The 12547-nt window shown below is 32.5% G+C and overlaps 1 protein-coding gene across 2 annotated transcripts in view; it reads left to right on the plus strand.

Moving 5' to 3' along the window:
- Positions 1-495: 495 nt before the first annotated feature.
- The window catches only part of LOC126841754 (uncharacterized), a 31693-nt gene continuing 19641 nt past the window's right edge, over positions 496-12547 (plus strand). Inside the window, exon 1 of one of the 2 annotated variants that reach the window (XM_050578389.1) lies at positions 496-588. In XM_050578389.1, coding sequence (XP_050434346.1) covers positions 532-588 — 57 coding nt within the window. In that variant the 5' untranslated portion in view covers positions 496-531. Of the gene's footprint in view, positions 589-7735; positions 8144-12547 lie in introns of those variants that run through there. The other variant, XM_050578398.1, reaches the window with a different exon arrangement.

Raw genomic sequence — 12547 nt, forward strand, 5'->3', positions numbered from 1 at the left:
TCCTATCGAGATCCAAACTAATATCATCTAATAGCAACCAACGATAATTGGAAATATCTAATAATATTTAATATTAGTATATTCCCATAAAACTGGACCTTCCCAGGTAGGTAATAAAATATTATACACATTTCGCAGAGAATATTAAACACTGAAATGTATAGAAAATTATTGAGCTTCACCATTTTCATTTATTATAATTTTATCATTCTATTCTAAACGAGTAATTGTTAAAAACATGTACGTTAAAATGCCATTAACTATTTTTTTGCAATAACAATAATTTTGTATAAACAAATTTCTGGTTCATGACATTTTAAAATGTACAGTGACGAAGTAAAGAAAATAAACTTGATAAAAGAAGTAACTTGAAAAAACTTGCTTACTTTTAACAACATTTTAGCAATTTTTTTTTAATCATATTCTGTCTGCGTAGGTTAAATTAAATTAATTATTGTGGTATATTGACATAAGTTTGTATATCTATTTAGTCGTAAATGGAATCCAAAAAATGAACTCGGTTCTCGCCACATGTTTCACGGTAAACTGATTCTGCAAATCTCCATATTCAAAGTCGCCCATCTAATAGTAATGCACCTATTTGATACGTACAAGAACGGTTACCCGACCATGTCCTATTATTATACTATAATGCAATATCGTACAAGAGAAGAATGTATATATTTTACTATTCGTTTATAATAATATGGAGAATGCAACGGTTTAATACACTAAATCCGTTTATTTGATAGAAAAGTCTTCAGAACGATCTGCTATTATAGATAATAACTCAAACTATTTGAGTACATGGTTAATTAATTTTATGCATACACATAAAACAATAGAGAAAGCGTTTGACAAAAAACCATTAGTAATTTTTAATACTTAAATAAAACTATACAATAGAATTGTTTATTTTTGCAACAATTTTCAAACTAGACGAAATGCAGATTATGAATAAAATATTATTATGATGAGATATTTAATAAAACAAATATTTAATTTCTCACATTTAATCATTTTAAATAAATCCAACTCGATGACTACCATATGCACATTCGACGCCAGATAATGTTGGAATTATAGGTTTTGTCGAATTGTTTAAAGACCATTTAACTCAAGACATGACTGAAAATTGTAATAAAGGTTTTCAAATTTATAATTTTTTTTTTATGAACTAAGCCAGATTTCCCGCACATAGATACAAATAACAATAGGTACAGTCTACCTTACACGTCGTCTGCATCTTAAATAATAACAAAATAATTTACTTTTAAAATTTAATACTTTTTGAAATTAATATTTTTAATTTAAATATATTTCTACATGAAATCAGAATGACTTATCGTCGCGGTGAAGCATAAAAACTAGCTCATTTTTTTAACGTTGTTGGCTTTATAAAGTCATTTTTTTTATCATTAAATATTTATTTCACGTTGAAAAATACAAGTCCGTGACATCACGAAAGCCTCGTTTAATTATTACTATGACCGTTGTCTGATTTTCGACTTCTGGCTATAAGCATATAACACAATCCTGTTGCGGATAAAACTTTTTATATTATTTGTAGACAATTTTTTTTTTTTTAAATGGACCATTTAGCACGAATTATTCGTATTCTAACCATGAACTCGTACACGACGAATTAATTGCAAAGTATAAAATGTATATATTTTTTTACGAATGTAGTTTCTAGTTTTTTTTTTCTTATAGGAGACCGCAATTATTATGTTGTAGGTACCGTAAACGGGGGGGGGGGGCAAATAAAAAAAAAATCGGTTTATCGTGTACACACTCATTATCGGTATGAATAGAGGGCGCTTGCAAAAAATTATAGTGGAAGCGCCGTTAATCGATCGGTACTAGCCGTTAACATTGCGGACGACGCAGGAGATTTATAAATCATTATAGGGTTAATCGGTACTGGAAAAAAGAAAACCATTTCGATATGGTTTCACGATAGATATTACCCAATTCCCAAGTGTAGCCGAAATGTATGCCACGGTTAAGACCGCTGGCCGACGATTATGACATCTGTCAAGGGGCCTCGCGATAAAAGTGTATTTTTTAAGCACCGTATAGGCAATTTTTCACTAAAACTCAACATTTGTAAACATATATACATTAACACATGCAAGAGGGATCTATTTTTGTTTATTTTTCTTTTTGTCGATACATCGAACCACAGAAGAGACGACGAGGAATTCAAAACTTTTGGCATAACTGAAATCGGATAAAATGCGAACTTGGATCGATGGAAGTATTTACGCCCAATTGTATCACAGCCGCGAGGCCCCTTAATAGAAAATAATAACATTGAGAACATAACGTGCAATTTTCCGTCGTGGCCCCGAATTGGCGACCATAACGCCAATATAAAACGGTTCTTGTCTTGTAACGAAGATTGAAAAAAAATGATTTTAATCGATTCAATGCAAACAATAACATAAGTAAAAATCATGGCACAAGCACGGAAACCACAAAATCCCACGCTGACGATTACCGCTTTCCGCGCTAGTAATATTATTATTATCAAGTATTTTTTTTAAAATTATTTTATTATAACTATTTTTATATTCGTATTTTTATATCCCGATTGGGTTTACGAATATGGTTTACCGAAATACATAATAACAATATATTATGTCGTCACTGCTTGCTCGGCACTCGTAAAAAAACGTCGGTCACAGACTGTTTGGCTCGGGTTAATCGAGATGAAACGGGCAATTTTCTATACCTAGAGGATGTACAGTGTGGTTCGACCTGTACGAACGAGAACCCGATCCGATTTGTAAGAAAGTATTATTATTAAATACTTGTATATATATATACACACACACTGTGTAATGCAGCTGGGCTCGCGCCCGTTGCCGGCTCATCGGACACACGATTGCGACCGGCGCGGCGCCGGCACCTGCAGCTGTGAGATTTTGCGAAAAACCCGTACTTGGTTTCCGGTATAATACATAGCCATTGTTGTTTTTCGGTACGCCGAACACGGTAGACCGCGATGGATATCCGAGGATATATGCAATCTACACAACTATTATATCCAAAATAATAATATGAATTGTATTATATTGTGTCTAATGCGCGGTGCGAAGTCTCGTTTTCCCGCCCGACGGTGACGACTACGCCGCTATTACCTATAATAGTACTTATGTACACGGGTACGCACTTGCTAACACTTGTGTATCATGGTCATCAACCTCCGGGTTGGTCCGGGAGGAACAAAAACAATTGCAATGATTAACTAGTATACACCAGGATTCGCCAAGGTCAGAGCACGCCGAAAGTGTTGTTGAGAAATTATTGAAATGGCTGGATGCAACGATGGTCCCCATATAAAGGCATGGCGTTAGAGAGAAATGAATGGAAGTCTACGACTAAGGCTATGCTTTATGAGTTATGACCTTTAGAAGAAAGATCATGATAATATTTGAATTGTGTTTTCTCGATTTTGAAGGGGAAGGGGTGAACTTCTAAAACTGGTGGTCCAAAAACGTAACGTTCAGGTATGATTTCAGATATACAGACTTGCTACATGTAGAAATCAGTTCAGCGGCTTAGGGGGTATCGTGGGTACCCTCTCAGCTCCATATATAAAACGCTAACAGCTTTTGAAAACCGCCTAGGTGGACCATAATAGAGATGTCTATTAGTTTTTTTTTTTTGTAGCAGAGGAGGGTAAAATGTGTTTCCAAAAATCCTACGGCTGGTGCACGACGTTATCTGTTAGCGATGCCGCGTTAAGGCGATCAATGCCAATGAACTGTGAATAAAAGATGGTGTGTTATATTAGTACAAGTGCCGGATTTTCGTTTGTGAACCTCAGCGTAGTGAGCTAACGCTAATACGATTATTATTATATTATTGTTATGCAAACGGGTTAACGGGATGTTTATCCAATGCGATTATCGTCACGAAAACACTGCCCAATGCCCGTGTTAAAGCGCGAGTTTTCGATTTTGACATTCATTCTTGTACTTCAATAGACTCGTTATTTTGTTACCACAAACATCACGTGCGTGTTACAAACAATGCACGACCCCCGAGTCCCAAACAGAATGCATTACTTATTTAACTGACGGATTATGCATATTATAATATTATGTGTAACGTATTTCAAAATATGTAGGCATAGAGGGCGATTCATTACGAATAAGACAGTCGTATTCTCTAAAAAATAATTGCTATTGTGTAGTTTGTTTTTTTGGTGACACTTTAGTTTGGGTTTAAATTATTAAAAAAAATATTCTAATTTTTATCTTTTTAATTTTGTTTAGAGCACTATCAACGTACCTTAACGCCCTCCATAGCGTATCTTATACAAACTGTATTGATATAATTTGAAATTATCTCAAAGTTAAGTTTTCAAATAGTCAGTATCAAAAAAAAAAAATCAAATTTGGATTTTTTTTTTTGGGAATATTTTATACGTTTAATACAAGCCGTAAGAGATAACAATACACTTTTTACTGATTTTGGTATAAAACAGCCATTAAAACTGCTGTGTACTACCATTATTTGGTTAATTATTTTTATATAATACCTTCACCTAACAACAATTGTTATGTTATTTTTATATTACAAATTAGTTTTCATTTTAAATTTAATTTTTAAACCACTTTTCTAGCCAAAAACATTTGTCACGTTATAGTAACATATAAACGTTTACTAAAAGAAGATACTGTAAAAGGAAAAAAAAATTATACTTTGTCACAAGACAATATGTTTGGGTAGCGGTACATTGAGTGTAGTGTACTTAGGTACGTTGTATTACAATTGTTTCACACGAATTTTGCGCCACTTCAGTTCATTTGCATATATTTAACGTCACTTGGAACTAATCTACATTAGTACATCGCAGACGGGTTTTTTTTTTACATTTTGGTAGAAGACAGTTTTTTATTGAATGTATACTATAATGCGGTGTATTAACATGCAAGACATTGCTTCTAGGACTAGTAGTGCTCTTCTTGAATCGAAAATAACACAAAAACGAAATACCACGAATGTCTTGGTGAAATGAAAATACCAATACAAGGTAATACTGTGTACATCTTTATATTCCCTCCGTTGATTTGTATTTTAATTGAGAAATTATTGATTAAGTATTTTGGTTTATGATTTTTTTTGCCAGGAAATGAAATGAATTTAAAATATTTTTACAATTTTGAGATGTTGGAATTTTGAACTGTTGAGATATTTTTAAAAATATTGACTATTATTTTATATTAATAAAATAATTTTAAAGAAAAACGTAGTATTTTAACTTTTTAAAAAAACCCTTTTATCAACGCTATAATTATTATTAGGAATTTTATATGGGGGCATTAAGCAGGATTTTGGGATTCCAAAATTTGTAATCTATAACAACAGAGTAAAATAATATTATTGTTAATCAGGTTAAAAGCGTACATTGCTATAAATAATAACTTAAGTAACGGATTATTTCTCAAAAGCCTCCCCCTCTGGTGATTGTCGATAGACCCTAGATGGCAAATTAGATATTTGTCATACAACCATGTTATTCTTTTATTAAGTTAATTATGTGGTCACTAACCTTGAATGTAAGATTTTTAGGAAACTTGAGTCACACACACGCGAAAAAACTAATTAAATGTATGAGAATTTGGCTGGGCCATAGTTAGCGCCGATCGCCTGATATATAACACAAAAATGATGTATTTATGATATTGTGATGAGACAAAAAAAACATACAGTATATTTTACATGTATGCGTTACACTTTTTATTATTTATCGAATTTTTTTTCTTAAATTTTTAGCTATTAAAATATAAGAAGGTACACTTTAACGGTGGAAACATTTACCGCGAGTCATACACGGTTACATTGTGTCCGGCTATAACGTTGAACAGACTACCACAAAATAAATTGACGGTCACAAATTTAAAAACATACTTTTTCTTTACCGTGAGAACACAGTTTCACAAACGTCGATCGAAATTATTCCACTAAGTAAGCGGTGCTCGTTCCAAATTTAAATAATCGATTTTTGAACACAAATACGCGTTGCACGTGCTACACTATCTATATAATATTTGATTGGTTTCATTTGTACGAATATAATGATATAAAATAATATCCATCCGTTTACTTTGAAAGTAAGTCTTGCGAACGACACTATATTTCGATTACCCGTCTGTAGGTCGACTTCCGGGTCTTTCGTGGGATCCATTGGAACAGTTAAAATAATAATAATACGAGTATGTTACTTAGGAACTCGTGATTGTATAAAAAAAAACAGCACAGGAACACTCTTATAATGCTATAGAGCTTCTTAGGAATAGTACCCGAGAACCTTTTGTGTCCACGCTGATATCTATAGACGATTCAAACGCGTTAAATATCATCATCACGATTGTTGATAATTAATAATTAGGATAGCTCATTCGAAACTGAGTATCTAATTATCACATTATTTTATATCATGTTCATTTAGTATTGCAATAAAAGTTGATTTTGGGAATTTATTTATTAACGATTTGTGTACTTTACAATTTTGTTAAGGCAATAACCCTAATTATACAAACATATTATGTTTTTTAATTACTATTTGATATTGTGAAAAAAAATATTCAATTTAGCATTTCATAGCTAGACATTTTGGTAGAACGTTTTTGAATCAAACAAATGGGGCGTCAAACATACTGCTGCATGAATGTAAGTTTTGTTTTGATTTCATTTGTGGAATTTGACAGAAACTACATTTACATGTTTATAGTATGATTGATAAACTTATGATGTGTTTTCTACATGCTAAAACTTTAATCTTTGGCTTCTAATAATAATTGTTTTCGAAGTGTATAATGTTATTAGTGCTACTATGAAAATAGTTCAAAATCTCAAAACAAAAAATATTAATCACGATCCACTCTTATGTTGTGTGCCATTGAGTATATGACGAGGTTAGAAAAGCCACTTCAGTAGAAGTGTAACTCCATACTTTTTTCACTGCAGTGAACTGGAATTTTTTTTGTGGAGTAGGTTAGGTTTTGTTAGGTTTAGGAAATTAACATTGTAATTAGTATTCTTTCCATATTATATAACTCAGTTCCTCGGTCAGGTCAATCTCCCTGAAAATATTAACGACTGAAACGTAGAGAAATTATCTTAACTTTAATTATAGGAGTTACGTATAGGCACTAAATTAGTATTATTCAAGACCGTTCCGGGTGTGATCCATATGAAATCCCAGCGCGGACTCTTAATTGGTGCTGTCGCCAAATTTTATTGGTATCTTTTTTTTTGTTTTTTCTGCTTGCTCCACTCGCTGATTTCCTCGCGACCTCGCAGATGATTAATATATATTTCCAGGGCAGGGCGCAGTTTATTGCCTGTTTTGTTAAAAATTCCTTCTCGCGGGTGCCATTAGGACATATTTATTATCCTTAAAGGGATAAACTAACGTCGTGTTCTTTTCTCTCAGTCGGGTACTTTTCTTAGAGTCGGCGTTGCCTCCCTCGGGGCCGCGTTCTTCTCAAATCCAAACTGATCCAGTCCTCTGTAAAAAAAATATATCATCTACACGGTTTGGTCGTGTGCGATTTCCGATCATCGTCGATGCTTTCCTACGGGCGGTGGGGCCGGTGGTTTAGTGGCGCGTAAACAAGGGGAACGCGTTAATTTGCTGGCCCGTGACGGCGGTGGTCGCACTTCTGTAAACCGTCTTCTTCCTGATTCCGCGGGCACACACAACGTTCGGCGCCCAAACCACAAACACCGTCGTCGCCGCCGCCGCCGCTGACTCGTCCGTCGCGAATTTGCTTCCACATAAGGCACGGTGCTTACATTGTACTTACCCGAGTCTTGTGCACAGGTCTTGTGCTTAAACACACGCCGCTACTGGATTTGATTTGCATAATACAGCCGTGCCATGAATTCGCGTCCGTCCGACCCATCGCGGTGATCGTTTGCCGGCCGGTCGAGTTCGTTAAAGTCTTTTGAAAACCGTCGGTGATATTTTTTTTGCATTTTTAAATCGGTTTCCAACCGCAAACGGACGGTTCTTTCCATCGACAATTTGTGAACGATCGTATTGTTGTTTGTTTTCCTTATCCGCCCGAAAATGGATGGTAACTTGTTCCGAGCCGCCGTATTTCTGATCGCCGTCTTCAAGGTGAGTACTTTCTAAAGTATAAGGGCTAAATAGTTTTCACCAATGGGTGCTCGAGACGTTAAAAAAAATGTTACATTAACGAAATCAACGAAAACAACTCCAATTTCCACCTGTACAATGTAAATGACCGATGGCGCTGCGGTTAGGAGACCTAACGATGTGGCTTGGTTTTTTACATTATCTTATTATGACCGTTACAATGTGTAGATATGATGTAAAAAAAAACACGACAATGAATTACCTATTTCAAATACATGTTATTTTGATATGATACAATGTAAAAAAAAATGCTTAATTTAATCCCACGCAGCAATAATATATTTTAACATACTACATTGAACAATTATAAATGTTTAATAGCAATCCATACGGCAAAACAATTTTCAATAACTTAAAAGTGTTGTCAAACTGGTTTTTCATATTTATTAATTACCTTTTAAAGATGTTTGTCACGGAATTTTATGTTTCATAAGTATTATTTACTAGAATATACTGTTTAAACACAATAAAATTATTATTTTTCTTGTTTTTAAATCATTTTACAATATTTTTAAATCGTATTTTGCCAATCAAAAATTGATTACTCAAGTTGTTCAATAATAATAATTCCTAAACATTAAAATTATTTTTTAGTGCTAAGGAAATATTAAAATATATATGGTTTTAAAATATTTTTGCAATATCATAAAATATGGTAAGAACATTTATTAAATATTATAATTTGTTATTAATTGTTTTTTTTTTTACTGTGTTGATTCCGTTTATGGGATCAATCGGGACAAGTGTTCTACTAATGACTAGATAATTCAATTGTCTAGACCCATACTCCAACACAGCAATTTGAACTAAAATAATATTTATATAATATTTACCAATATTTTGATAACAAACATTTCAATCATACTTCCTAAATCTTAGAAATTTAAAAATTGTACTATGTTCAAACCTACATTTGCAAATATTAATATTTCTAATTTGGCGTGCGGATTGATAAACTCAAACTATGGGCTATCGCTAATTTCATCTAAATAGTTTATTTTTTATCGAGATTTGGCAAAAAGTATAACGTTTGTTTGATGTTTTAAAAATAATGCATATATAGTAGGTACACGGAAATATTTTTAAAAAATTATTAGTGTTATTGATCATATCTTCGTTTCCTTGTAAAAAATGATTTTGAACAAATATGACGGCAGTATTAAACATATTGTAAGTATCGTTATAAAATAATATCATTTTTTCAGTGAACTATAAAATATATGTATATTGTTTTTGTGTGGGGTTTATTTTGTTTTATAGCTCTCTGTTTACCAGTAGTACTTACGGATTGTCGGCTGTAACCGTTAATGGTAGTCTTTTCTTCCCGTGTTACCTTACTTTCGATTTTTTTTTTCCTCTTAACCCAAAATCGGTTATTATTTTAGTGACACACTTGGCTGTAGTAATATTTCACGCGGACAGTCGGCGGTACACCGAAAAATCGTTGGTTTTCGCTTAGGCCGTTTAAGCATTACATTTGTTTAATAACAATGGAAATCGTCGACCACTCGGTCAGGTCGATAATTGGACATAATAAATAATAACTAGGTACGAACTTCGGTGGTCCGGTTTGTTTCCCGCGTCATTACCCACGGCCAATGGTAGGAAATGCATTTTTTTCAAATTGGCTACTTTTACTCGTTTTGAAGTGCGCGCAAGTACTACGGTTTTAGAGTACATAATAATACAAGAGATACATTTGTATAATACAGTATTTCATTGAAATGTTTGCTAAATTTCATAAATAAAGCTGTTAAAACAATTTGAGTAATTTAACGTTACACTTAGTTTTCAACCGAGAACACCCATAATTTTGAAAATTAAAAAATAATATATATATATTTACATTTAACTTTCTTTCTATAAACTCTTCAACACATTTTTCATAACTCTAAAATAATTGATTTATGCATTAAATGGGTTTGAAAACAATAATTAAATGATGTTAACAATTTTTAATAATGCATACTATTGCCATAATAACCTAATGGCGCTGAGTAGTATGCAAACCCGTATGAAAATATAAATATGTTTTTATTGATTAATCATGTTGATCGCGTTAATGTAGGTAATATACTTGGCGCCACTATAGTACCTCTGTGAATAAATGTATTATTTTCCCATGGATATTAGGTATAGCCCGTTTGCCCAGATATACCCAAACCATAACATCTGCGGTTAACTGTAAACATTTGCTAAAGAGTTACCAGAACTTCCACCAGTACTAATAATGCCCTATAAGCCGTTTGCCATGTGATTATAATATTATGGTGTTGTAATGCAAGTCTCGCATGTCAGTTTACGTTTAGCTGTGCAATGCAGTACAATTGCGATTACAGCGTTTGGGTCGGATAGATCACAAGCATAATATTATTATAATATTGTATACGGTCAACGGGGATTTGGATAAAATCGCATTTTATATGTACTTGCAGTACACATTGACACGATGATTGTCTGCTGTTGGAATCTTAATATTGTTATAATAAGGAAAACAGTCTAGAGGACGCAGCCGATGTTGTTGCTGCAGTTCTGGTTGGAAAATCAGGTTAAACGCGACGGTTCGACGGTCGTATAATATTTGGTTTTTTTTTGTTTGCCTATCTATCGAAATTCGGAATAAAAATTAAATTTTATACATATCCGCGTGTACGAATCTAGTAGCAAACGTTTTTCCTATCCGAAACGCATCTCATCCGTCAGCGGTAGAACAACACACACACAAGCAATACTTTATAACCGCACATAATACCTACGATATAGGTAATAGTAAACGTCTTAACGGTTCGTTAAAGTCACTACTCGGATCGATGATAATAATGATGTTATTATGATCGTCTCCGGTGTTGTGGAAAAACGCGATACAATAAAAGTCGCTGTACAATAACATTGCCGTTTATTCAGCGTTTATGCAATATTCAAAACGATAAACGGCAATAGAATACCTATGGGTAGTATAATAACAATATACATACTTACACACACATAAAAATACATACTTCACTGGCCGAAAAATATTATGGTACTTAGCTGTTACAAAAATGATAACAATAATAATATTATAGATGAATAATTTAAAAATCGATAGTACCAATTTGAAAAAATAAATATAATATTATGTATTTTTACTAAAGCCGTGCAGTCGAATTTGAATAGTTTCATTTTTCAATAGCTGCTGTAATAAAAAAATTGCAAAGTGCAAATTATTGGAATTATTTTAAATTATCTACAATAAGACGTACTTAAAAGTTGTATTTTTTAAATATTCTTACAAATCGAACTACTCTGTGGGTAAACAGACAATAAAAATAATATTTAATTCAAACATAAACTTCAACACACTACACAATACAGTACCAACAATTTGTTGAGTTGAATAATAACCGGGACATAACCAAATAAAATCTATTCGAGTTAACGAGCGAAAAGGTCCAAATTTTGACCGTTTTATATATTATTATTACTCAATTTTTCCATAAGTTATGTAGGTTTCTTACTGTTTTTTTTTTCAAAGTTATGCGTGGTTAATTTTCATAATTTGATATTGTTGTAATGTTAACAAAATAAGCCTATATACATACCTTTACCCGGGCCAACCGCGATGACGGCCAATTAACCGGTAACGGTGGTGTATAGGTGCTGAAGCAGCATATATTATAGATGACCGCAAGTCCGTGTTTACAGTTACATAATTACAAACATAGCGTTTTAATATATTTTATATTGTATAATTATTGTAAGCATAAACCATATTATGGTATGTAGTGGTTTCGTCGTAGCGTATAATTTTGCGCATAATATTTATACATAGGCATACTGAGCGGAGTTAAGTAGTAATAATAATAAAAAAAAATTACAATTAAAATATACCTGAATATTATTTTATCGCTTCTTAAACTTTTTTTTTATTAGAAAAAACCTGTATATTAGTAGTCGGGTGACCGTATCCGTTCGGGTCAGTCGTCATGTGGACGACAGTGTCCGTTAACCGCATGTTAAGTTTTTATTTAGTATTCGATTTTCTATATTTGTCTAATAACTCCTCACAAGGATTTGGCCACATGAATCATCTCCAATTCTCGTCACTCTCTTCCAAAATCATCTCTCTCTCACATACATTTCGCGAGTTATAAAAAAATACTTTATAAAAGAAAATTTATCCATTAAAAGAATATCAGTAAATAATATAATTTTTTTTAGAAATTTAAAACATTAATGATCACAAATATAATATTGAAAATATGTAAATAACTTTTAATGATAGCAGTGTTTATTATATTGTTTTTTCATTTTTATTATATTATTTAATATAATAATTAATTGTTATTCTACAACTGTTTGTAAATTTGATTATACAAACGGTAT

This window comes from Adelges cooleyi, unplaced genomic scaffold (genome assembly GCF_023614345.1).
Source record: "Adelges cooleyi isolate 19-005CV unplaced genomic scaffold, UGA_ACOO_1.1 ACOO_flye_CR_arks_rails_tigmint_CR_PRNA_108, whole genome shotgun sequence".
NCBI classification, from domain to species: Eukaryota; Metazoa; Arthropoda; class Insecta; order Hemiptera; family Adelgidae; genus Adelges; species Adelges cooleyi.